The sequence below is a fragment of the Gobio gobio genome (assembly GCF_949357685.1).
Source record: "Gobio gobio genome assembly, chromosome: 19".
Classification (NCBI taxonomy): domain Eukaryota; kingdom Metazoa; phylum Chordata; class Actinopteri; order Cypriniformes; family Gobionidae; genus Gobio; species Gobio gobio.
Genome location: NC_137112.1, coordinates 26676854 through 26704313, shown reverse-complemented (window position 1 = coordinate 26704313; position 27460 = coordinate 26676854). Strand labels below are relative to the sequence as shown.

At 42.7% G+C, this 27460-nt stretch overlaps 1 protein-coding gene across 1 annotated transcript in view; it reads right to left on the bottom strand.

Annotated features, from left to right (window-relative positions):
- Positions 1 to 27460, bottom strand: part of naaladl2 (N-acetylated alpha-linked acidic dipeptidase like 2) — a 431375-nt gene that overhangs the window by 190680 nt on the left and 213235 nt on the right. The window contains exon 5 of the mRNA XM_079845128.1: positions 24748 to 24886. Within this exon, the coding sequence (XP_079701254.1) occupies positions 24748 to 24886 (139 nt within the window). The remainder of the gene's footprint in view (positions 1 to 24747; positions 24887 to 27460) is intronic.

Here is a 27460-nt window from a genome sequence, read left to right as displayed (position 1 = left end):
CATTCAGACTGACATATTAATCACACCAAATGGACAGAAGTGCCGCTATTGAGAAAATGTAGACGGCAGAGTAATTTCCTCATCTTAAGGCCCTTGTGCACTTTGGCAACAGCGCTATCGCGTTCACACAAAGACCTGAAGAAGTAGAAGCAACATTTCCATAATGTTATTGACCAAGTGCCACATTTCTGTCTAGAGTGCGATGCACCCTCTGTTTTATTTGCATGTCTATTAGCTGGAAAACCAATCAAATGATACCGATGGTAGAAAAGGCAATTTTCAGCCTGAGTGCATTCCAAATGCTCATTGGTTTTAGGGGTAGAAAGGAAAGAGAACACATGAGGATCAACTCCAAGATGCGGGAAAGGGCGTCACTGCAGTAAAGCATTCCTTTAATGAAGAGTGCCTTAAAAAGCGCCTCGAGCCCAAGTAATCAAGCTACTCATCAAGTAAACGAACCACCGCTTGAAGTATAATTACTATACAAAAAAGTTCTTGAAATGTAATCATACGTTGCAGCGCTTTATTCTTATTCTGTTGTGATGCTCGGTGTCTTTCTGCACAGATGCAAAACAGTACCTAATAGGATCGTACTAATGGATGCAAATGATCAAAAGTGTTATGAGTTAAGGTAAAGACTGAGCACCAGTAAAATGAAGTTGCAAGCTGCAACTTTAGTGAATACAAATCTAAATATGCCAACAAATCAGCTATATTTTCATGGCACAAACTCATCTCACTTTTACAAAGGCACAAATAAACCTTTAACAAACGCACAAAGCCTCTGGTGAAAGCATTCATAATTAAGGAATTTTAACCTAGAGCTATTAAGTACAGTGTGTATATATATATATATATAAGTGCTGGGAATAGATTAAAAAAGTTAACTAATTAATCACATTTTTTTCTGTAATTAATCACAATTTTTTAATATTTTTTGAGTTTTTAATATTTTGACATTGTATTAATTTCAGTTACTCTCCAAATTGATGTAGGAACAATTTAAGGACAGCATATTTTAAATATTTGTTTTAATGGCATCTTTTTATGAATCAAGGCCAGTATCACTGATACTAATGTCTTTATGAAACATTAATGACATTGCATTACAGAATAACTGAAAGCTACCAATTTCAACATTTATTAGGCTTTAAAAAAGCTACTTTTAATTTAAGTGAACTTAAAACAATCTTTACATAAACCCATTTTAATAAATGTTATATTACCTGTGGCCTTCCCTGATAGACAGCGTTAAAGCTACACTTTTCTCTGTTCCTGTTGTTCTTTGATGAACATTAATGACAGATGCTGACCCCTTGTCTTCTTCCTTGTCCCTTTACGAACTTTACTACATTGGTGCCGAAGCCCGGGAGGAAGGAGGGACATGCTGTCGAAGAGCCCTCGCTGCTGAGGGGAATAAGAGCGTGATCATATAATGTAACGCTAGGCAAAAATGGATATAAAAATGGACGCTGCGTTAATTGCATTAAATATTTTTAATGATTTAAACTGAAAAAATGTATTGCCCGCGTTAACGCGTTAATTTGCCCAGCACTAATAATTAGTCATAATTAGTGTTTTTCACAAAATATTACATTCAACATTTTAAGTTTTTTAATATATTCCTTTAGATGTAATTTTTTTTTACATTAAATTAAAGTACATGTATAAAATCAAGCACCTTGGCACGCAGACTGCTTCTACAAACATTTATGAAGAATGGGTAGCTCTCTGGAGCTCAGCGTTGCCACCTGTGCACGTCCATTTGTGAAATTTCCTCACTACTGAATATTCCACGGTCAACTGTTAGTTGTATTATAACAAAGTGGAAGTAATTGGGAACAACAGCAACTCAGCCACGAAGTGGTAGGCCACGTAAACTCAAAGCATGGGGTCAACGCATGCTGAGGCGCACACAGAGCCGATCAGCCCTATACGTTCACTACGCAAGCTGCGTAGGGCCCCGCAAATTACTCAAGGCCCCGCCTCCTCCCGTGTCATAGCGCGTCACGTCACCGTCAATTAATGTTTACAACATCCATGACAAAATTAAGCGAAACTATCCTTCTGGTCATGAAAAGAGGGAAAAAAAAAACCATGAAAGTGAACTGCGGGAACAACAATCAGGTAAACTTGTCTTCTCTCTAAGTTTGATGTCAGCAAAGTAAAGTTTATGTGCATTTCTGTTGTGTTTTTTCTGTCTTGCTAACCTAGCTGTACAGGCAGGCAGTACATCTCTTGCATCACTTTGTGCCTGACAAAAGTGAGAGTAAAATACAATTATTTATTACGTTTGTTTTTGATAAACGACAAAGTGCAACGGTGTTTGTTTACTGCAGCTCGGAAAAGATAACCGCGTCGTGTGTGTTATCATGCGTTCATTCATATGCACGAAATGAAATGCACATTTTTCAAGCAGAAATATATGTGGAGACCAGACAGACTGTACAATATATGGGCGTGAATGATGGCACTCCTCATCAAAAGTGCACATTATACATACATACTTTTAAAACAAGACACTGATTATCTAGTCTCAGTCAATGTGTAGTTAAAAACTCTATACAACTGCACTGCACTAATTATGCAAGATGGAAAGCAATGTATTGATAATTTGACAGTGATTGACTTGATTTATAGGCTATATTGAATTTAAAATGTTGATTAGCTGGACATACTGGTCAATGTGTGGATGCACATCCCTCAGTTAATAATAACCATAAATCAAGAATTGCTTCACCATATGTATTACAAAAATAAAAAAAAACTTTAACATGCTATGGCAAGCCATTTTAGCTTTTATTCATTCACAGTTTATGCATTTTTGATATCAAGCATTACATTTTTTTACTATTTGCAATGTGAATTCTTGATTATTTGTACTAATAGTTAGTCAATAATAGCTAATACTAATAATATTAAATAAAATAGACTGGTGTTGCCCATACTGATGCCGAAAATGCCCAGGCTGTAGAGAGAACCTAAGTTAATCCCAAAAGCCAAAGCTCAGAGTTATAATTTATTATTTTCTTCTTATTTATGTTTACGTTAATATTCACTTACTTAATAATATTCACTTGTTATCTTAATATTCTATAGGAAATACTCTATTCAATAAATATTGTTTGTTTGAACCTCATTCTGTATTGCGACTGTTTTGTTTAAAGGAGGGAGGATTGTATTGGGATCACTGAAGTGTCAGGTGTGACTGTGTGGCAATGGCAAATGGTTTACATAGCTCACGGCGTCACGGGTCAGTTAGAGGGCCCCTTAGCAGAATTTTGCTTAGGGCCCCAGGGAGGTCAGGATCGGCACTGGGCGCACAGTGCGCAGAATCAATAGCCACAGACCTCCAAACTTCATGTGGTCTTCAGATTAGCTCAAGAACAGTGCGTAGAGAGCTTCATGGAATGGGCTTCCACGGCTGAGCAGCTGCATCCAAGCCTTACATCACCAAGTGCCATGCAAAGCGACGGATGCGTAAAGCATGCCGCCACTAAACTCTAGAGCAGTGGAGACGTGTTCTCTGGAATGACGATTCATGCTTCGCTGTCTGGTTTTGGCTGTTGCCAGGAGAAAGGTACTTGCCTGACTGCATTGTGTGAAGTGTAAAGTTTGGTGGAGGGGATATTATGGTGTGGGGTTGTTTTTCAGGAGTTGGGCTTGCCCCTTAGTTCCAGTGAAAGGAACTCTTAATGCTTCAGCATACCAAGACATTTTGGACAATTTCATGCTCCCAACTTTGTGGGAACAAAGCAGGGTCCATAAAGACATGGATGAGCGAGTTTGGTGTGGAGGAACTTGACTGGCCTGAACAGAGTCCTGACCGCAACCCGATAAAACACCTTTGGGATTAATTCGAGTGGAGACTGTGAGCCAGACCTTCTCGTGCAACATCAGTGCCTGACCTCACAAATGCGCTTGCAGAAGAATGGTCAAAGATTCCCATTAACACACTCCGAAAGCCTTACCAGAAGGGTTGAAGCCGTTATAGTTGCAAAGGGTGGGCCCTTATATTAAACCCTACGGATTAAGAATGGGATTTCATTACATTTCATGTGCATGTAAAGTCAGGCGTCTTTTGCCAATATAATGTATCTTATACTGACCACGGCTGCATTTATTTGATCAAAAATATAGTAAAACAGTACTGTGAAATATTACATTTTACAATATCTCTATTGTATTGCATTTTAAAATGTAATTTATTCATGTGATGGCAAAGCAGCCATTACTCCAGTCTTCAGTGTCACATGATCCTTCAGAAATCATTCTAATATGCTGATTTAGTGATCAATAAAAAAAAAAACGTAGTCCCCAAATTTTGAACGATAATGAAATTAACTATAAAATGCATAGTTCTGACTATAAATTGTCCACGCTCCACTCAGACTGTCAGATGTGCATTAGCGTTGGGGATTTTTAAGTGTTTCTTTCTGCAGGTTACATTATTATACCAGTAGGTGGTGACAAGTGACTGTCTTAATAAGTGAGCCACTGAATCATTCACTCAAAGCAATTGGTTCAAAAGCATTGATTCATTCATTTAGGAACTGTCCTTGTAGGACAGTGTTCATTGTTTACATCTATTCATATTATTATTATTTTTTCTCTAGGTGTGACTCCTGCATGAATAGAAGCAGAGGGTAACGACAACATGTAAAAAGAAATAAAGAGAAAGAAAGAGGGTGTAAAACAGATATACCCACAGGAGATGCTAGACCGAGGAGAGAGAAGGGACATATTGTGATGGTTCTGAATGACATTGCACAGAGGACGTTTCTCTTCCTGACAGCAGTGGTAAGCGTTTGTTCATTAAAGACTCCTACATGGGTCCCATAGCAGTGGCGTATTTAAATAAATATGCAAATGACTACATTTCTATTCAAAGGCTTCTTTTCACTTCAACAAGGTTTCTAAATAACCCAGGGGACAGAATTCGTTCCATGTGAATAAAACCACCTGTCAGCAACTTGAAATTAACAAGTAAAAATTATTTGAAGTTGCCCACATATTTCAAATCGGATATTTGCGGGGCTTTAAAGGTTAACAAAATTTATGTAATCAAAAAAAAAAAAAGAAATTGCAACGAGCCAGCAGAGCAGAAGGCTAATAAAGAAAGTGATGTTTTTATACGTCAACGCTCCCTTTATGTCCTCCAGAAACGTATTGACTCATTTCCCAACCAGGAGGACGGGAGAATTTATCCAAAATAAACAAAATAAATAAGATAGAGTCATGGCTCAATAAAACTGCACAACACTTGTTCTCCAGAGGCCACAATTTAGGTACACAAAGCATTTCCTCTGATTCAATCAATGCGGTTGGCCTCCTCTTTTGCTATTAGAGATGAATGTTTCCATTAGAGCCTTAAAGGCATCATGTTATTTCACTCACAAGTCATAAGCAAACAAGATCCTGGAATGAACCTTGACATCTAAACACAGGTGCACACAGTTTAATTTACGTATGTTGTGACCAAGGCCATCACTACAATTTATTGAGCCAGGTGCAGTGAGTAGGCTATAGCACGGAGGGTTCCTGACATCAGTAACAACCAAGCGGCAACCTCCCACAGTTTCTCTTGAAGCCAATACGGAAGTGACTTAAACTGTAATTCATCGACTGGCCACTAAGGACAGGCTCCAGAAGGGAGCAGAATCTCATTGAGCTCCATGTTAAAATGCCCAACTTTACAGCAGAAAAAAAAACATGTTTACAGCCTGGTACAAATTGTGGTTTTGCTCTATACAGCTAATTTTGCCCTTCATGACAACTGTGAGGGGGGTGAATTTTTTTATAACTATTTTTTTTATAATTATATAAAGCCTTAAAGTTCTGCATAATTAAGGGCGTGGCCACTTTGAGTGACAGGTGGATTGTCGTTTGTCTGCTGTCTGTTAGTCATCACGTCACCTCAGCTCTGCCCACGTCCCGCCTCCTTGCCCATTTTCTGACTCCCGGGAGTGACGCGCGGAGACGCGCTGGCAAGATGGCATCGGCCAGCTCGACCCTACTTTACGTTTCAAAACTGCTCTTCAGAACGTGCATATTTTTTTACAGTCTATAGTAAAAACCTGGAACTTCCCTCAGACTGCGAAATTATGGGAAAAAAGTAAGACAGAACGTAAAGTAAGTACAAATAAAGCTCATTTGACAGCATTTGTGGCATAATGTTAATTGGTACATAATATTTTTGTTCCGTCCTTTGTTCTCTTAAAAAAAAGTATATTTAGCTTTAATTTTATTTTAGTTGTAGTACTTTTATTTCTGCTTTATTTCAATGAACAATATTTAATTGTTTTAGTTTTATTTCTCAATAAGTAAAGCTAAATTAACAGCATTTGCACTATTTTGTGTCCTTTTTCTTAAAAAATATGCTTAGTAATTTTATTATGTGTCTTTTGTTATTTTAATTAGTTTATATTCTGTTTAGCTTTTTCAGTTTTAGTTGTGGTCATTTTATTAATTCAGCTTCAACAGTTATTTGCAGAGGCAACATTTTGTTACAATTCCGGTCTCATTTTTCTTTGTTTTGTGTTAAATAAATATTGTTCCGCTGTTTCACTACCTGTGTTAAAGGGGTGGTAAACCACGATTTCACTATTCTAACTTTAGCTAACGTGTAATGTTGCTGCTTGAGCATAAACAACATCTGCAAAGTTACAACGTTCAAAGTTTAAAGCAAAGGGAGATATTTGCTTTTAAAGAAATCAGTTTCTAAGGACTACAGCAAACGGCCGCTAGGGACTACTACACATTCACCCAGGTTTTGCTGACATCACCAGGCCCAATATTTACATAAACCCCTCCTCCGGGGAATATGAAATAAGGGGGGCGAGGCAATTTTGTATCGCCGCGGGGAAGCGTTAGTAGGCTGTGTTTTTGCCGCAATGCCGAAGAAACGCTGTTATTTTCATCCGGATTGCAGGTCTGGGGTACTTGCTCTGTTCAGCCTTCCTTGGGAAGGGGGTGCGTTGCAGAGCGTTTAACATACAGCATGTTATATGCACGTGTGTTTGAGTCAGCGGGGAATCAGGCGCGCGCAGGGCTCCCTGCATCCACCGTCTTCGCGATTTCAATACCAGATTTGCACAACGTCAGCTGCGTGCAACACAATCTTTCACAAACTTCGCGAGTTCAATACAGGATATGCACAACGGCTTGTCCTGAAAGCTGGATTTACAAACAGAAGCTGTTTACGGGCCACAACCTGTAAGTCTGATTTATTTTTCATCGATGTGTTTTCCTGTAATAGGTTGTAGCAAGGAAGTAAACAGATGACAGCGCTGTTCTGCAAACCAGTCTGTTAAATGCTCATTCATACTTAACGTTATCCGACGAACACCTATCGTTACAAACACTAACGTTAAAATCTCAACAGCGAACCTGGCATTAGTGTAAATGATTCTTTGATTAGAGCTTTTATGTATTGTTTATCTACAGGCATGCTAAACATGGTTCTGTGTGTGATTTGGCTAACTTACTAGTTAAAGCCAGTGCTTAGTGTTTGTTTTGGGTTAGTTCTTGCGACAGATATTTGGCTATAATCGTTCTAAAAATACAAAAGTAACAGTGCCATTCAGTAGCGATCATTATAGATCCGCAGTCTTTACTCTCGAGGACTGAACAGGTTCTGCTCGATCATCTTCACTCAAATGTTCTGGGTCTGATTCGAGCTCATATGGTTTTATTGACGCCGTTGTTTCTAATACTGAACAGCCTCCGGTAAAGGTAAGGGGCGTGACGTTTCCGACGTGCACTGCGGTTAGTGAATCACAACACACTGGGCCAGCTAACCAATCTGAGCCCACTGGTTATTTTTGAGGGACTGGCTTCATACAACCCGGAAAGCATCAGACCGTTTTACAAGGAGGGACAGAGCAGTGTAGAATAAAGGTCAAATATATGAAAAATAAGGCAATTATTTTTAAAACGAAGCATGAACACATGTTACAGTGCACCCCACAAACACAATCAAGCCTTCAAAAGAATGTGTTTTACCACCCCTTTAAGTTCCTGTTTGCCTTTGTTTCCTTAGCTCTCTTGTCTGTTGACAGTTACCCTTGTTTGTTCCAAAAGCGAGTAATTACCATGACCTGTCCCTTGTTAGCCCCTTGTTCCCTTTCAGTCGGTCACGTTCGACGTACGTCGGAACTGACCGACGAATTGGGATCTGATCTCAGAGACCAATCTACTTCGAGTGTATTAAAAACGAGCCAATGGAGATTGGCATGCGATCCACGCATTCCACGCACCGCCCCGCAGCGCGGGTATAAATAAGGAAGTGGAATGCTTGATCATTGCCTTTTTTTTCGGAGCCGAACAGCGTCATTGCTGTGTCTACGAAGAGTGTTATTCGAGTCTCGTGAGAAGGATTGCTGTTCCAGTGCGGGTGTGACGGCGCTTTTCAGCGGGTGGCCGCTTCAGAGGAGATAAAGAGCTGGTTTTGTTGGTTGGCTGGGCGTTTCCATTTCTGAGTGCTCACGCAGGCTTGCACTATCTGAACTGCGTGAGCCGCGGTCATCTCCCTGAGTGCTTCAGCACTGAAAGAGCGGTTTTCCTTTTCTAAAAGAGCAACACGGTTTGACCCTGCGTCTTTTTCAAGATGTCATTCAAACCGTGTGTTTCTGGATGCGGTTGTTTCCTGTCCTCATTTGACGGCCACGATCTCTCTCACATATAAACATGTGTGATTGCGTTCGTGGGTGATCCATGCTCTCTCAGGAGAGCATGGTCACGTCGGCACGTTGTTCGTCTCACCTTTCTCGTAAGGGCTCGAGCGTTCAGCGCGCCGTGTGCCGTCGAGCGCCGGCTGACAGCGGGGGTTGCCACGGCAACCCAGCGCGTCACTCGGCACTCTCTAGATGCGCGGTCCAGACTATGAAACCTCAAATGGGGTTGAGTCCCTTTCCTTATTCCCTGATCTAGTTTCTTTTCTGGTGCATCAGAAAAGGACTACTTTAGTTAATAAGCTTTGGTGGACCTGAGGATTACAGTGGGGCATCCCCGCCGGGTACATCTCTTCGGGCCCCCACTCCTCTATCGCATCATGAGCATGCCGAGACTTTGTTCGTGGGTGGTTCATGTTCTCTCATGAGAACATGACCACGTCGGTGCGGTGTTCGTCTTGCCTTTTCATAGGGCTTGAGCGTTCAGCGCACCGTGTGCCGTCGAGTTTGACGGCCACGTTCACTGTTTCACATGCCTGCTGGTAGCTTACAGATGGGATTGCTGGTCCTTTTAAAACAAGGAGACCTAATGTTTCATTTGTGGCTCTGGCAGAGGACAGATGTCAATTGCTGCATCGGAGAGAGGGCTGTTATGCACTGGAAATGATGATGCTGAGTTTCCCACTATAATGGTGTGTGCTTTTGCTGAATCAGATTCAGAGTTGGCAGCCATGCTTTCCCGGGTGGCTGAGGCGTAGTGCAACGCTTAAATCGCCTTGCCTACCCCCGTGCCTTTTTTCCCGGATGGGCATTGGAAAAATGAGCAGTATGGAACTATTTGGTGTCAAAATATGGAACACCAAAAGGGCCAAAATCTGTATAAATTTTTCCCTCTCTCACTACCCTCTGTCCTGCATGTACGAGGGTAGTCCCGACCCAGGGGTTATGCAGGAACTGCGTGCGGTGGTGGACCTCGCTCTCTGGGCGACGGAAGTCACTGCACGCTCCCTGGGTCAGGCGATGTCCACACTAGTGGTCCAGGAACCTGGGGCTAAACCTGGCAGATATGCGTGAGTCCGACTAAGTTCGGTTCCTTAACGCCCCTGTCTGTCAGGCTGGCCTCTTCGGCGACGCCGTCGAGTACTTTGCCCAGCAGTTCTCGATGGCCTAGAAGCAGACAGAGGTGGTTTAAAAAAAAAAAAAAAAACCTAATTCGCAGCACCTCTGCCTGCTTGTCGCGGAGGGCGCCCCCCCTGCGTCCACCTCTGCCCCTGCGAAACCCAGGCAGCAGCCTCCATCTGGGAGGCAGGGTGTCGGACGTAAGGGAGGCGCCCAACCCACTCAGGGCTTGCTAGTCTACAAGCAAGCGTAAGGGCAAGCGGCCCTGAGATGGGCAGCCCAGGGAGAACAGGAGCTGCTCCGAGGGAGTTGGTGTCCGCACCCCTCCCTCAACCCCCCGGAGGAGGACCGGGGGCCCTGACTGGTGTCAATACTCTGCCGCTGGCTCTCCGGAGTCCAGCGGTACCCACATTTTCAGAGCAGTTTCCTCTCTCCCTGGGCCCCAAGAGGGCCAGGTTGGCAGTGTGCGACGCCCCCGGGCCTTGTCACTTCTTTCCTCCCCTCCCTTCGCCAGGGGGCAGCAGTGTGGGCACCGAGAACGCCCCCGGGCCTTCTCACCCACACTCTGCCCCACCCTGGAATACTCAGACAACACTCAGGGCCGCCTCCGGGCCTCCCGAGTCGGGTCTGTCTATTCCGCCTCGCTGCCCCACCCCGGGTACGTCTGTGGTGCCGTTGGTCCCGCTTGTGCGGTCTCTGGGCTTCGGCCCCCAGGCCGTCTCGCTGGCTCATCCGTACCAACAGACTCGGCTACGCGATTCAGTTCGCTCACCGGCCTCACAAGTACAAGGGCATCCTCTTCACCTCCGTGCGAAGCAGCGATGCTCAGGTCTTGCGGTCAGAGATCGATGTCCTACTGGCGAAGGACGCGGTCGAGCCGGTTCCTCCAGCCGATATGAAGGCGGGGTTCTATAGCCCCTACTTCATTGTACCCAAGAAAGGGGGTGGGTTACGGCCAATCTTGGACCTGCGTATCCTGAATCGGGCCCTGCACAAGCTCCCGTTCCGGATGCTAACGCAGAAACGCATCTTCGAATGCATCCGTCCCCAAGATTGGTTCGCAGCGATCGACCTGAAGGATGCGTACTTTCATGTCTCTTCCTTCCTCGACACATACGTTCCTACGTTTTGCGTTCGAGGGGAAGGCATATCAGTACAAAGTCCTGCCCTTCGGGCTGTCCCTGTCGCCTCGCGTCTTCACGAAAGTCGCAGAGGCAGCCATTGTTCCGCTCAAGAGAATGCGGCGTTCGTATCCTCAACTATCTTGACGACTGGCTCATACTCGCCCAGTCTCGGGAGCAGTTGTGCGAACACAGGGACATGGTGCTCAGTCACCTCAGCCTGTTGGGCCTTCGGGTCAACCGAGAGAAGAGCAAACTCTGTCCCACGCAGAGGATCTCTTATCTCGGTATGGAGCTGGATTCGGTCAGCCAGACTGCGCGCCTCACGGAAGAGCGGGTCCGGTCGGTGTTGAACTGCTTGAATTCGTTCAAGAACAGGACGGCGGTCCCACTGAAATTTTTTCAGAGGCTCCTGGGGCATATGGCATCTACAGCCGCGGTAACGCCGCTCGGATTGCTTCATATGAGACCGCTTCAACACTGGCTCCATGGCCGAGTCCCGAGGTGGGCGTGGCAGAGCGGCCAGTACCGGGTCCCAGTGACTCCTTACTGCCGCCAAACTTTCAGCCCATGGTCCGACGCTTCGTTTCTCCGGGCCGGAGTGCCCTTAGAACAAGTGTCCAGGCATGCTGTGCTCTTCACGGATGCCTCCTCCACGGGCTGGGGGGCCACGTACAACGGGCATGCAGTTTCAGGTCTGTGGACGGGACCTCAATTGCATTGGCATGTCAATTGCCTCGAGTTGTTAGCGGTACACTTGGCACTGCGCCGCCTCAAGGGGCCGCTACGTGGCAAGCATGTACTGGTCCGTACGGACAGCACTGCGGCCGTTGCGTACATCAACCGTCAGGGTGGTCTACGCTCCCGTTGCATGTTCCAACTCGCCCGCCACCTCCTCCTTTGGAGTCAGAAGCATCTGAGGTCGCTTCGTGCCATTCACATCCCAGGTGCGCTGAACCAGACAGCCGACGAGCTCTCTCGCCAGTCGACACCTCCGGGGGAGTGGTGACTCCATCCCCAGGCGGTCCAGCTGATATGGGACCTCTTCGGAGCCGCACAGGTAGACCTGTTTGCCTCTCCGGACTCGACCCATTGCCAGTGGTACTATTCCCTGACCGGGGGCACCCTCGGCACGGATGCACTGGCGCACAGCTGGCCCCGGGACCTGCGCAAATATGCGTTTCCCCCAGTGAGCCTTCTTGCACAGACCCTGTGCAAGGTCAGGGAGGACGAGGAGCAGGTCTTGTTAGTTGCGCCCTACTGGCCCAACCGGACCTGGTTCCCAGAACTAACTCTCCTCGCGACAGCCCCTCCTTGGCCGATCCCCCTGAGGAGGGACCTTCTTTCTCAGGGACGGGGCACTCTATGGCACCCGCGTCCAGACCTCTGGAAACTCCATGTCTGGTCCCTGGACGGGACGCGGAGGTTCTAGGTGGTCTACCACAGCCACCATCTCTTCTGCTAGAGCCCCCTCTACGAGGCGCCTCTACGCTTTGAAGTGGAACCTGTTCGTTGAATGGTGCTCTTCCCACCGGGAAGACCCCCGAAGGTGTTCGGTTAGTGTCGTGCTTTCTTTCCTGCAAGATGGGCTGGAGCGAAGGCTGTCTCCCTCCACCCTCAAAGTGTACGTCGCAGCAATAGCGGCGTATCACGACGCAGTCGAAGGTAAGTACATAGGAAAGCACGACTTAATCGTCAGGTTCCTCAGAGGTGCGAGGAGGCTAAATCCTCCTCGTCCAAACTCGTTACCCTCTTGGGACTTAGCTCTAGTGCTCAGAGCACTTAAGAGCCCTCCCTTTGAGCCTTTGCAGTCTGTGGAGCTTAAAATCCTGTCAATGAAGACAGTGCTTCTGACGGCATTGGCCTCCATCAAGAGGGTAGGGGACCTGCATGCACTTTCGGTCAACGAATCGTGCCTAGAATTCGGGCCGGCCAACTCTCACGTTGTCCTGAGACCCCGGCCTGGATACATGCCCAAGGTTCCTACCACTCCCTTCCGGGACCAGGTAGTGAACCTGCAAGCGCTGCCCTCGGAGGAGGCAGACCCAGCCCAGGCTTTGTTATGTCCCGTCCGCGCTCTTCGCGCTTACGTCGACCGGACTCAAAGCTTTCGGACCTCAGAGCAACTCTTTGTCTGTTACGGAGGCCAGCAGAAGGGAAAGGCTGTCTCCAAGCAGAGGTTAGCCCACTGGATAGTGGATGCTATCGTCTTGGCTTACCAGTCCCAAGACGTGCCTTGCCCGTTCGGGTTGCGAGCACACTCAACAAGGAGTGTTGCTTCCTGGCCGCTGGCTCAAGGCGCCTCGCTGACAGATATATGTAGAGCTGCGGGCTGGGCGACACCTAACACGTTCGCTAGATTCTATAGCCTCCGTGTAGAGCCGGTATCTTCCCGCATCCTCGCCCCCAGTGGCCAGTAGCGCTAAGTGCCCGTTCTAAGTGTCGGCTTGCAACGCCACTCCCGCCCTCTGGGCCGGATACGTGCGTCTATTTTCTCCAGTTGTGTTCCCCGGAAACGGCTAACCCTGTCGAGCTCCTCCGTCACCCCTGCGGTGCCAGACGTTGCGGCCGTCTGACGCCAGGCCTGCACCCGTATGCTTGTGAAACGTGTGTGTAGGCTGGGTTCCATATGTAGCGGTCCCCTCACGGCTACCCCATATGTGTATTCTTCCACGGTACCAGCTGCCCTACTCGGCTAGCCCCGTGTCTTTCCCTTGACAGAGCCCGCTCTGTCGTCTCTGGGCGTGTTCTTTCCCCCCTGGGACCAGGCTGGAACCACCCCAGAGACTGCCATATGTTGCACTACCCTGCCAGGTTAGTCCTTATGTGTATTCTGCCACCTAGCCTTCTACGAAGGACGTGGCTCCGCAGCGTACCATCTCCCGAGACGGGCACGCTTTCCCAGCGTTATCCAATAGTCACACTGAGTGGGTCTTGCAGAAACAGCAGTGACTGACCTCCCTGCTTGGAGCCCTGACTTCCGTACCATCTAAGACGGTCCAGTGCGCTCAAGCAGGACGCTGGAAGGGCCAGCGCCCTGGCGTTTTGGTAGGGATCCCAATTCGTCGGTCAGTTCCGACGTACGTCGAACGTGACCGACTGAAAGGGAACGTCTCGGTTACGTATGTAACCCTCGTTCCCTGAAGGAGGGAACGGAGACGTACGTCCCGTCGCCAGGTGCTGTGCTTCCGCTAGGGGGCCGAGTCACTAGTTCGGCTCCTCAGCAGAAAAAGGCAATGATCAAGCATTCCACTTCCTTATTTATACCCGCGCTGCGGGGCGGTGCGTGGAATGCGTGGATCGCATGCCAATCTCCATTGGCTCGTTTTTAATACACTCGAAGTAGATTGGTCTCTGAGATCAGATCCCAATTCGTCGGTCAGTTCCGACGTACGTCTCCGTTCCCTCCTTCAGGGAACGAGGGTTACATACGTAACCGAGACGTTATCATGTGTATTTTTACACAAGTGTTTTCTGTGTTCAATGTCAGGGGGGTAAATGTCAATATCAACTTTCGAAAAAAGAAAAAAAGAAAAGAAAAAGGGAGGTCACTTTCAGGGTAAGTAAGTAGCCATAGCAACTTATTCTCTGAACATAACCTTCTCCAGAGCAGGTTCTGTTCCAGGGTTAGTTTACTTCAGAGTTGTTCAGCACATGCGCTTATTGATGAGGCTCCAGTGGGCGTGATAGATTGTACACAATATTACAATTAATATTACGAGGTAATGTTAATTTTATTTTAACGGTCCAATTCATCTTCCATAATAACAATCCCATTGATTATAATGGGAGTTTTGGCAAGAGTCCAGAACTCAGTAACTGACAAACTCGCACTGTTTGATTGACAGCTTCAGCATTTGTAAAGAGAGCGTTCTTTGATCTGTAATGGAAAATTTTGACCATAACAAACTATATCAAGCCATATAAGGCATTTTTAATTATATCAAGCTTATATAAGGTGCTTTTGGTAAATATAAGGGGAATTCTAGTTTTCTGTATAAACACATTTTATTTTGATAACCTTTTATACTGTTCTCTATAAAACGTGTGTGTTTGTTGTCTGTAGCCTTGAACAAGTTCTCGGAAACCTTGTGTGTTCACTCAAGGTATCACAGTTGCAGATAACATTAACCAAGGAATTTTATTTGAGTTATTGACTAAGAAGCCCTCACCCACTGAAATGAGTATAAAAGAACGAGTGCGGGGCTTCCATCTCTGTCCGAATTGACCTCCTTGTCAAGAATAAAAGCTTATAAAGACACTTTGTTTGTGTTTTTCAATTCCAGCCTCACCATGATAATTATTAAAGTTTATTTTTTCTATGACAGATTGCTTTCAGTATATAATTTAAATCACAGTTTAAATTGCTAGTAAGAGAGCCACTTTAAGAGTCAGCATTTTTAGAGACAGACTCCAAGGACTCAAATTGGGCTTCTGCTAATAATTCCAGGACCAATACTCCCAACCGCTAGGGATTGGCGACATGGACTTAAAAATGTTTCACGGTATTTTCTGGTATTTATAGCGATAACGATATCAATAAATATAGTACCATTCCCCATGTTTTGGATAAAAGTGAGAGCTGCATACATTCTTGAGAGCCTCAGAAAAACAAACAATGATCTAAAGTAAAATGTACCCATCATCAAATAGGCTCCTATAATACACAAAAGAATAAAAAAGAAAAAAAAAGAAAAGAAAAAGTTTCAGATAATTTTCTTGTGTAAAAGTGCAGGTAATGTTTAAATAGTGCAACTGTGCTGAAAAACACCACACTACAAACAATGATAATTCAAATCAATGACAAGTTTTAAATGTAAACACATATTCTGTATTTATTCATACACTCATTGTGCAAACAGTGGTAAAAATGGCACAAACAGCAAAAGTAATTACCCCAACCATGTCTTCAGATTACAAAAAAGTTGCAAATAATGATTTAATGATAGAACTTCAGTAATTTGAACTAAAACTTATGTAATCATGTGCGAATGAAAACGTATGAATGCATATTTGTCATTTTAACTGAATTTAGGACTGGTGGTGGAGCTTAATAAATGTTGGTCATTCAGTGTTGCTGTAAAAAACATAATACTGATAAGATAATAATATTACGAATTCTACTACTAATAAAAATAAACCACACTAAGGATTAATGAGCTTCTGGGTTCATGAATATTAAATCACATTGTCAGCGCTCATTTGAACTGATTTGCTGAAATCAAAACAGTCACAGTAATAGGTGCGCGCCAGCCAACGAGATTGCCGTTTGTGCATTAGTTTCTTCCTGTTCATAAAGGCTGAATAATTCCAAACGAACGCCATTATTTTACAGGAAAATACAACAAAGAATATTGTTTACATATAAGACTAGGGATGCACCGAATCCAGATTTTTGGGGTTCGGCCGAATACCGAATCCACTGGTTAAGATTCGGCCGAATCCGAAACCGAATACCGAATCCTACTCCCATCCGCAGTCCATTATCACAGTAAACACATTAATGAAGTTAATAACGTCCACAGCAGTGTAGGGATGCCATTAACTGTTTTGGTCAAGTTTACTAAAGTAAACATTGTCGTGTATGTTCTTCTCGACGCTATATTTCATGATGGTTTATAGAAAAATTACCCCGAGTCGTCCTCTGTCGTTTCAAAGAACAACCCAACGGAGAGCGCAGGAGGCGCGCGCTAGGGTTGTGCCGACATCAAGATGGAGTGCCACCATCGTGATGCCACGCCCCCGTTGCGAGTCTGTTGTGTGCGACGCACACTAATCCTCTTTCTAGGCTAAACAAAGCTTTGTGCTTCACTCCTGTGGTAATATTCACGTGAAACAGCATTCACATACAAAACACTGGGTTAGTAAAATAACGAAGTTATTTTTTTTTTAAAGTACAAAATAGTATTTATGTAAAGAGATATATTAAAATAAAAAGAGCTCAACTCTTAAGTGGAAGGAACCTATTTTTTCCCCCTCACGTGCAACCTAGCGGATGAATCATTATTTGGGTTAGTAAAAATAACGAAATGATGGTTTTAAGAGAATAGTATATGTAAAGATATATAGTAGCTATATTATCTACCTATTTACCTAATTCCGGTTCTTCAAAGCTTACGGATTCAGTGTATTTTCGTTTTGTCATCTTAATTTGGTAATTATTTAAGTGAAAAATATTTAGTGTAGGCCTATATATTTTATTAATTTTATTTATATTTTATCTGATCTATAGATCTATAGGCTGTTTGCAAGGTAAAATAAAATACATTTTGGCTGCTGTCAGTAGATTTCTTCATGCACAACTCGTAGCCTATTCTCTCGGATGTTTCATATGCAAATGTTATAACAGCGGCTGTTGTTAAGGGTCATCACGAGACAAATCGGCATTGCAAATTGAACGCGTAGCTCAACTTGAATCGCCTTCTTTTGACTTAAAGTAGCTACTGCCACGTTTTCTGTTCATGAGTTCCATTTTCACTTTCAACAGCGGCGTCATTACGTTCGACCAGCGGGGCGCGCATAGTGCAAGCCTAGTGTTCGGGTTCGGTGGAAAAAAATTCTGAGGTTCGGCAGAAACCGAACCCAGTCAAAAAGCCCAATATTCGGCCGAATCCGAACCCGAACCCTGGATTCGGTGCATCCCTATATAAGACTCTCTCGTTCTCTCTTTGAGTGTGTGTGTGAAACACTGAGCGCTTGTTGCGCACGCGCCTCACACTAGTATTTACTGTGCGTCAAATACACTGTGCATTCATTGAGATGAACTGAAATAGTGTGCTTTACCGATCGATTGAGACAGAGCAAATCCTCTTAAGTGTTCAGTCCAAGTGCTCAGCAAGTGAAAATATATCTGTGTGTACAGGTTCCAGATTGTAGAGGTAGCCCCTCGTTTAGCTATAAACTCCTCCGCTGCTTCCGTCATAGTTGTTTTCGCTCTGTACGTGAGATGCGAATGGGTTGTGTGTTGCGTCATCAACTAGGCTTTATCGTTATTATCTCCCCATTATTGTCGCGCCGGCGTGATCGGCTTGCTTTTTTTTTTTTATCAGTGCCAAATAGACTCATTTAACTCAAGTGTTCTAATTCATTCTGCTTGTTATTTTTTTTTTTGTGTACAGTCACAATAAAAACTAAATGTTTAGCTTTTTCCAAAATAAAGAAAACAAACATGATGCGCGATCTCCAGCCTCTCTCTCAAAGACGTTCATTCAGATAGTCTTCAGAAAAGGACCTCTAGCTTAGTGAATACTTGTCTCACAAACATGAGACATATGTCTAAAGAAACGTTGAAATGTCAGGTTTTAAACAATGTAAACCAAATCGAAAACAAATATTCTGTGTTTATGTAATCTGTTTGAAAAGAGAGTGATGTCAGTAACCCGCAAGCCACTTCATTATACAGTAATGCAACACCCCCCAAGGAGCGCGCGCTCTTTCAGATTCAAATACTGACGATCCACGCGTCAACGCCCACACATCAACCCATACAAACACATCTAGTGAAGCGCTGTAACGTTACTTCAGGTACACTGTTTTGAGACGCGTTGAGGAATAATTCACCTCATGAAAAGCTGTTCATTTCGGAGAGCAAAGGATTCAGGGCTAATTGTAAGGTATGGCCAAGTTTATTCTGTTAGCATCTGTGATTATTAAACACAAAAAGACTGTTTAAATATGAATCCTGACCTGCTGCAACATAAAATGTCATACACACAAGACTATTTAGACAAGATTTATTTGGTCTTTGGTCTGTTTTGGACAGATTATAACGTGTTTATTGTAAAAGAGCCTAGTGTCACATCAATAAAGCTTTTATTCGCAAATGTCTGCTCAGATGCGATAAATATAGTACCAGTGCTTCATATTGATGTTTAAATATTAGGTAACACTTTATTTTGATAGTCCACTTTAGACATTCTACTAACTATAAGTAACTTTGCAACTACATGTCAACTAACTGTCATTAGAGTATTTGTATACTGTCTGATTAATATTTACTAAAAATGTATTTTGTTGGTCCCCCAACAGACATTCTAAGTAACTTGGCAACTACAATTCAATTTATTCTACTAACCCAAACCCTAACACCTAACAATAACCTACCAGTCTACTGACAGTCAACTAATACTCTAATGACAGTTAGTTGACATGTAGTTGCAAAGTTACTTAGTACAATGTTTAAAGTGGACTATCAAAATAAAGTGTAACCAAATATTATAGCCAATGTTTTTTTGTTTTTTTTTAAATCAAAGTTTGTCAGAAATGATTCTGGAGTTTTGTTTTTTAGAAAGTAATTTTTTTGGGGGGGTTTGTAGAAAGTGAATTGCTTTCTTTAACTTTGAGTAAAACGCAGCTCTCATCACTGTCACTTTTTATCCAGCAATTAAATCGCACTAGAAATACCACACCAACTAACCATCACATTCTGCTTGTACAACGTCAACAGATGACAACAACAAGCATACAGAACACAATAATTTAAATAAATAATTTTCAGCAGAGTGTCTAGCGTTTTTAGCTGGCTATTTGGTGGACATGCGGCCTTAGTGTCGCTGGGGTCAAACCAACTGAAAGGCATTCTTGGAACTCGTGCACTGAACCAACTGGGCTGTGTAGGACTGTTCAGGTGGCCCTGCTCGCACTTTGATCCAAGTCAAAGAGTTGCCATTTTAGGGCATACATCTTCCTGGTGGAAAGGGCTCTATGACCACTTCCGTTCAGCCGTACCTCCACCATATGGACTCCACTACTTGTGGATTGAGTCGCCATTTCCAGGGCCTCAGCTCCTCCCTTGACAGGATGTCTGCCGCCAAGTTTGCATGCCCTCTGAATGTAAACAGCATTTCAGAGATAGAGATTTGTTTTCTGCCCAGAGTAGCATTGGTTGTGCCTGCCTAAAAGACAACTTATGTGCCATAAGGAATGAGGAATGAGGGGAGGCCATCGAGAACCGCACCCCGGCCAATGAGAGGTGTCTGTGAGAGACTTGCGACAGCAACACGCCCCTAGTACCAGGCCTCTTTAGAGGAACACTGGCATCTTCCAGAGCCAAAGAGCATGTGGGACGTGACCCTTATGACTCTGGCAGAATGATACAGAGGGTGGAAACCTCTTGAGCCAGAACTGGAAAGGTTTCATGCATAGCAGGCCCATTGGGTTAATGCTGGCTGCAGATGCCATGCGACCTAACAGTCTCTGAACTTGCAGAACCGAGAGCTTCTGCCCAAGCCTGATGTTTCTTTTACCATGGTTAGAATGGAACAGGTACATGCAGAAGACAGATGTGCCTGCATCGTGGCCTAATCCCACACTACCCAAAGAAAAGTGGTCCTCTGTTGTGAAGAAAGCACACTCTTCTAGGGGTTCAACCTGACATTGTGTGTGAATGATTTCGATGCTGTGCCTCTAGTCCTTTCTACCGGGTTACTATCAACCAGTTATCAATATTTGAATACATGGATGGTGTGGAGGCGCAGAGGGACATCCTGTACTTGTTAAATGTGCATGAGAGCAGCTAGGAAGTACTCGATATTGGCACATCTATAGTTACAAATCAATCCACGAATTGAATTGTGGCACTAATAGTTGGATGGTTAGCATCTTGAAACTGAATGTCCAAAAAGTAGACCTAAAATTGGACAAACCCCCCATCCTTTTTGAGTACTATATAATACAGACTGTAGAACCCTGCCTCTCTCTGGGAGGGGTAAATTATCTATAGCCCCTTTTGCCATTAGAGAGCACAGCTATTGTTCAGAAAATAACCTTTGGGTGCACTTCCGGTACTACCATACATTGGAGACGAGATGGAAGGGAAGCAAACTGAATACTGTAACCACTGTAACAGTATTCATAATCCACAAGTTGCTACGCAGCCACAAGCCTGACGGAGAGATACTTTGTATCATTGTTGCTAGAATTTGCTCGTTCGGTGCCCTGAAACATCTAAACTCCTCAAAGCTAGATGACTATTTCACCATTTAATTCCTCAAAATTAAATGCAGCCAGACAACTGAAAAAATGGTTTGGATGATATAGTCTGAATATACCATAATAGCAGACACCCAAACTTCTCGTTTCACCGTTTAATTTCACAAAATTAAATGCAACCAATAAAACAACCAGATTAGTAAAACATGGTCTGGATGATATAGGCTGAAAATGGCATAGATTAAAGTCAAATGTACATTTAAAAGAATCATGAGATTATCACTTGCAAACACATCCATAATCCATTTGCATGCAGTTGGAGGAAAGAGAGAGAAATGGAAACTACCGTCTGCTTAACGTTTCCCCCAGCCGTATTCTTTTGCTGCCTTGGCAAACGTGAGATCTGAGCCACATGAATTGTTTTGTTCCGCATGACTTTCTTCCCTCGAGAAGAAAAGTCAACAGGAGCAGAGCTTAAATTAAAACTCCCGGTAATACATGTACTGTACACATCAGGACATTCATACACAGATCACTCCTGAACTGCTCGCCTGTTGCACATATTGTGAGCGTCCTCCCTAGTAAGATAACAAAGGCATGGAAGCAAACATCTTGCATTTATTTATTCATTTTATAAACATGACTATTTTGATTGGAAGAATTCGGGATTTAGAGTCAGGATATAGAGTGAGAGAAAGAGGAACACCCGTATTACACTAATGTTATTCACACACAGCTTTACAATTTAATTGTTTTTCACAGACACAAGCTCCACAAAAATATGTCTACAAGCAACTCAGGTTTCTATTTATGGTCTCAATGATGCATTCGGCCAATCGTGGATTGTGTATATAGACTAGTGCTTCAGACACGGCTCATGTGAAGTGTTTCCAGCGTTGAGTTCCACTTGAAAGGGAACTGTACAGAAGGTTAGTAAGCAATTTTTTACATTTTAACGCATGTTAACAAAAATATTGTTTATGTCTTATTACTATACAATTCAAACCGGGAGTATTTTAACATTTAAGGATTGGCCCCATTCACTTGTGTTGTATGTGTCTCACTGTAACCCAGATGTTTGCCTTTTTAAGGAGGGTCAAGTAGAAATTATTTTTTTGTGGTTATCAACATTACAAATGCTGTGCATTGAGCTTAAGTTGTATTGAACTCAGAATATTCCTTCAACAAATGACAGCGTATCAGAACAGGAGACAGAAAATGATAAAAAAGGTATTCATGAAAATTCAACAAGCAAAACTATCAATTAAGTTTCTGGCTTTGCTAATTTTTGCAGATGTGCCTGATTCTTTCCAGAGTAAATATTTATCTCAATGGAGCTACAATAATTTTATCTAGCAGGGGAAGAATATGTTATCAAAGGCCTTTGCTTTGATTTACCTTCTTCTGTCTCAGTAGGTTAGTGTGAAAGTACAAAAAGAGATTTCAAATTAAAATGCTAACAAGACAACTATTACTGTACAACGGATAATTAAGCCTAAACAAAGCAAAGATGAGCTCTTACAAACATAATTTTTTACCACACACTTATAATCAGTGGCCTGTTGCACAAAGCTGGTTTCAGCTGCTACCCAAGTAAGTTCGAAATTAGTTTGAGCAAACTCTGTTTTTTCGGGCTCAAGAAGGTGGATTGGTTTTTAGCAGTGTTCATCACCATAGTAACTTACACTACACGGCTACACTGCTCTGGAGCAGGTTTTATTCTTGGTTAGAGATCGCAAACCCAAACTGGACCAATCAGCTGCAAGTAAAGATGCAATAAAGCCACGCCCCCTGTATCTCTCATTCCAAATTAAAGCAGTTTAGAGTGAAAAAAAAAAATTTATTTATTATATTTATATTATATGGATTATACTTACTTTTAATTCATATAATATATTCATATAATTATTATATTAATTGACAAGTAGCCAAATATTCATATAAATATAATACATGCATTCATAATTCTTTTAAACAACGTCTATTCATTTGAGCTCTTTGTGAACCTATAATTATTAGGCATATTTCTCATTCACATCATGCATTGATATAGTCAGATATTCTTTCAGCTGCCTTCTCAAACATTCACTGCAGCAGCAGTGTTTATTCCTGCTTTGTAAACGCATTTAATTTCATAATAATTTTCAAAACAATCGCTCAAAGAAGAGAAGTGAATTGTGTCGTCTCTCTTGCGAGAAGTGAATCAAACGGACACTGTGATTGGCTGTTTGCCGCACGTGTCACACTTTCAGGTGCATGCGCTTCAGAGTTAATCGTAAACTCTAGATTAAACCTGAGTTGACAGAGAACATTTATATCAAGCTTTGAGAGACCATTGAACTTGATCTAAACCAGGTTGGATTTATCTGGATTTGTCAACTCTAAACCTACTCTGAAACTCAAGAGTTTGTTCAGCTAGCTTCATGCAACAGGCCTCAGGCCTGATCGATACATGTTTACCAGTAGGTTGTTTGAATAATCATTATTCATAATTAATTCATATTGGAAAGAAAGCTAATTTTATAAACATTTATTGCACCTCTCTATGATGAAATTAATGTAACAAAGTAATGGATTCACATCTACAACCACTGATTGATCATGGTGCACTAAAATCTGCACTGCAGCATATACAGTATGTATAATATGGACACAAACAGACACACAAAAGTACCAAGCAAAATGTGAACTTATGTTATGGATCAGAAAGACAGCATAAAAATAACAAGGGTCTGACCTCTGCTGTTCTGTGTATTGGTTCACCAGAGCACATTGCATATATTCTCTCATTGCCAAACAAAATAATTGCAAGGACAATAGTCCAGCTGAATAATTTATATCACAGAGTGTTCAGCAACTTCACCAGGTTCTAGCTTCCTGCAGAGTGCTCTGACAAAAGGGCTTTGCTGAAGAAAGAACAGGCACGAAACATCTGCTAAGACATCTGTTTGCAGGCCCCGTTGTGCCCTGACTCCGCGGCCTGCTGTAAGCCCATGCTATCACTCCAGTAATGACACGTCCCAGTGATCCTGCGCTGCAGAGAGCCAGGGTCAGCCAGGGCTGCACTGAGGTCTTCTGTCATGGGCAGCACTCTTAAATACAGTAGTTTTAGTTTCAGTACCACGGACAGCTGCACACACAGTTTGCTTTCAGAACCATGGACAGCACACGCTATACGTTTTAGATTTGCTTGATGCTAGCCTACAGTCATCAGTGAATGCTTAAATACAGGGAAAAACCCTTTACACTTCTTTAAACTGTAGGACATTTGATTTCAGCATCATGGACAGCACACATTGTTGCTTTTAGACTTGCACAAAGGTTCATTGTCATAATTTTTATTTTAAGATGAATAGAAGTTATTGTAAATTTCATGAAACTAGTTATGGCAATTTTTTAATCATATGAAAAAAAAAAAGTCTGAAATGAAACATTTTTAATTAGCGTCGAGGTAGTCCAAGTGTACAGGCATCATAGACGTCCAAAAACAGTAATTATCTTTTGCTCACTCACTGTTGCCTGATGTGATTTCTTTCTTCTTCTTATTAAAATAATCAGCACAATTAAAAGTATTTGCCTTGAAAGTAAAGCTGGACCACATGAGAAGTAAAGATAAGAGATTATTTTTATTATTATTACTATTGAAGGAAGATTACCATGAAAAGGAAAAAGGAAACTCTTTTATTGATTTATGAGTTTTTCCAAACTACTCTGGAAACGAGTTAATGGCTGCACTATCAAGCAAAGTGATACAATACAAAAAATCTATTTCTCTCCACTTGTCTAACTTATCTGCCCTATGTCATGCATTCATTGCACTCCATGATTACTTTCTGGATGAGAGCATAAAGTGTTAATAAAGTCTTAAAGTTACAGTGTCACAATATACTGTTGCAGACACTTACCACTTCGGGGGTTTTCTTGAGAAAACGGGTTCCCACCTGGGTTCAGGGTTACCCCAAAGGTCTTATTCCCAAATGGGGCCTCACAGGGATCCACATAGAGAAGAGAGCCACCAAACCCCACCTCTGCCAGTAGAGAGAGCTGTGAAGAGATAAGCAAACTCTAAATACAAGATATATTACTGCTCAAAAGTTTGGGGGCAGTAAAATGCTTTTGAAAGACCTTTGGACCCCACAGGACATGAATATAACATGTGGTACCGTGCTCCTCTTAGAAAAAGTGTGCAATGCAGATAGTTTGTGAGCTTCAGTGAGTCAAAGTCTCTTGAGTTTACTAGTTCTCTCTGGCCCCTGGTTTGGGTGGACAATATCACAATAGCAATTAATGATTCTCCCTGTGCCATCTCAGTCTATGTGAGTATCTGAGTGTGTTTGGTGTAACAGCTGGGAGAGCTGGGCAGCTCATCTCACTACAGCTTCCAAAATCTCTGCCAAATAAGCCAATTCACAGTATCTATCACACCGACACAACTGGACAGGAATGGAGGAATACAAATGTATCTTTTTAAAACCACAATATAACACTGTATATTTATATATAGATTTACAGATATACAAATTTTCTCTATTAAATATTACTGCCATGACGCTGGTAATGGATATAGCAACGTTAATGCATTTGATCTTGGCGGAATAGATCTGCTACGCTGCTGCTGCAGAGCGAGTACAGAGACTTATACGGACAGTACCTTCAAAGAGCTGCTGCTGGACCAACATGTCCTCCAACCAATATGCCTATATAGGTTGTTTGTCACTTCCCTGAAATACGCGCCCATAGGAGCATTTGCTAAAGGTGTGCCCCTATCGACAATAGGAGACTTTCCTTTTAATGCTTTGTTTATTTTATTTGTGTCATATTAGGGTTTTGTGTAGCTCAATTGATAGAGCATTGCAAAATACAACATCATGTAGTCATGTGATCATGCAATCATGGGTTCGATCCCAGGGAACACATGTGCTCATAAAGTGTATATGCACAATAAATCACTGGGTAGGTTTAGTGGTGGGATGGGTGTAGTTGTTAATACAATTTTTTTTGCTAAATGGAAATATGAAAAATGGTGATCAAAAGTCCACACATTGCATTTAAATGAACACACATTTTGATTGGTAACAACAGGCATACGTCATTTCATGAGGATTTCATTTCATGAGACGTCATTTTATTTAAAAACTTAAATAAAGGTCATAATAAGGTGCTTGAAAAACGTTCTTTTGGAGGACAGTCTGTGCTGCACATATACCATACATGAAATAACCCCCCAATAAAGCATGATACACAATACAATCAATACAATACAATATATGCAATACAATATATGCATGCTTCTGCGTGTAAGAAAACAAGCTGCTGCATCGACAGACATGCATATATCCGCAATCTCAATCTCAATCTAATCGAGCATCTGTGGGATGTGCTGAACAAACAAGTCTGATCCATGGAGGCCCCTCCTCACAACTTACAGGACTTAAAGGATATGCTGCTAACATCTTGGTGCCAGATACCACAGCACACCTTCAGGGGTCTAGTGGAGTCCATGCCTCGATGGGTCAGGGAGGTTTTGGCAGCAAAAGGGGGACCAACACAAAATATATAATATTTTATAATGTAAATGATTGATTTGTACTCAATGTCACTCACAAATGTGCTTTCCATTTTCATGGACGGATTAATAAAAGCATTTAGAATGGTCATAATGTTGTGCCTGATCAGTGTATATCACATCACATGCCTGTTGTATCCTTGGTGTGTGTGTGTGTGTGTGTGTGTGTGTGTGTACATAAATAATGCATTTAATTCAATTACTGTTGAAATTATGCAAAAAGGATGGGAATATTATTTTATATTGTGTACTTAGAATGCTAGTTGTTTTGTAATAGATAAAGCTTTTAAAACCATTATACCATTATACATGACATATCATTTAAGATGTGTTGGAAATGGCATTACGGTGGAAATGTTTGTGATATTTCAGAAAAATGAGAGAAGTTTCCTGTGATGCCTGCATATCAAATGTAAGTAGACAAGTGAAATAAACTAGGGAGAGTGAAAAGTGTGTTTAAAGAGAGTTTATTTTCTAGAAGTCCATAGGGCCAAAAGTGCCCATAGTTGAAGAAACACCCACATAAAAATCAATGTAGAGCAAATAGTTCCCAACTTGACTACATTTGAACTGCATATTTCTTCAGGGGTAAAGGATGAGGATGTTGCCGCCTTACATGGCAGTAGACATTTATATCATCTGAGTCACTGTTCAAAGGTCCCTGTTTGCCTTGAACATCTAGTCGACAATCTCACTGCGACCGCTAATGGAGGCGTATACCATATGCACAGCGGCACATCATTCATGCTGATCGTGCCAGCCGTGTCAGTGGTTAGACTGTGTGTCAAACAGACGGGCACATTTGGTGCGAAGGCAGATGCACCACTGGGTGTTGTGCAAATGAAACTCCCTAGCACCTGACATCCATATGAAAAGCCAGCCAGAACCCGGTCCCCGTGCACGATAAAGATAAACAGGCCTGTAATAGACTTGGAAATCTTTTTTCTTTTCAATACGGGAGTTGTTCAAAGATAGCAATCAACACCTTGTATGTATTTCGGTTGCTTGGGAGCGTTAGCTGATGTCGCTGCCATGGATCATGCCTTTTGCTA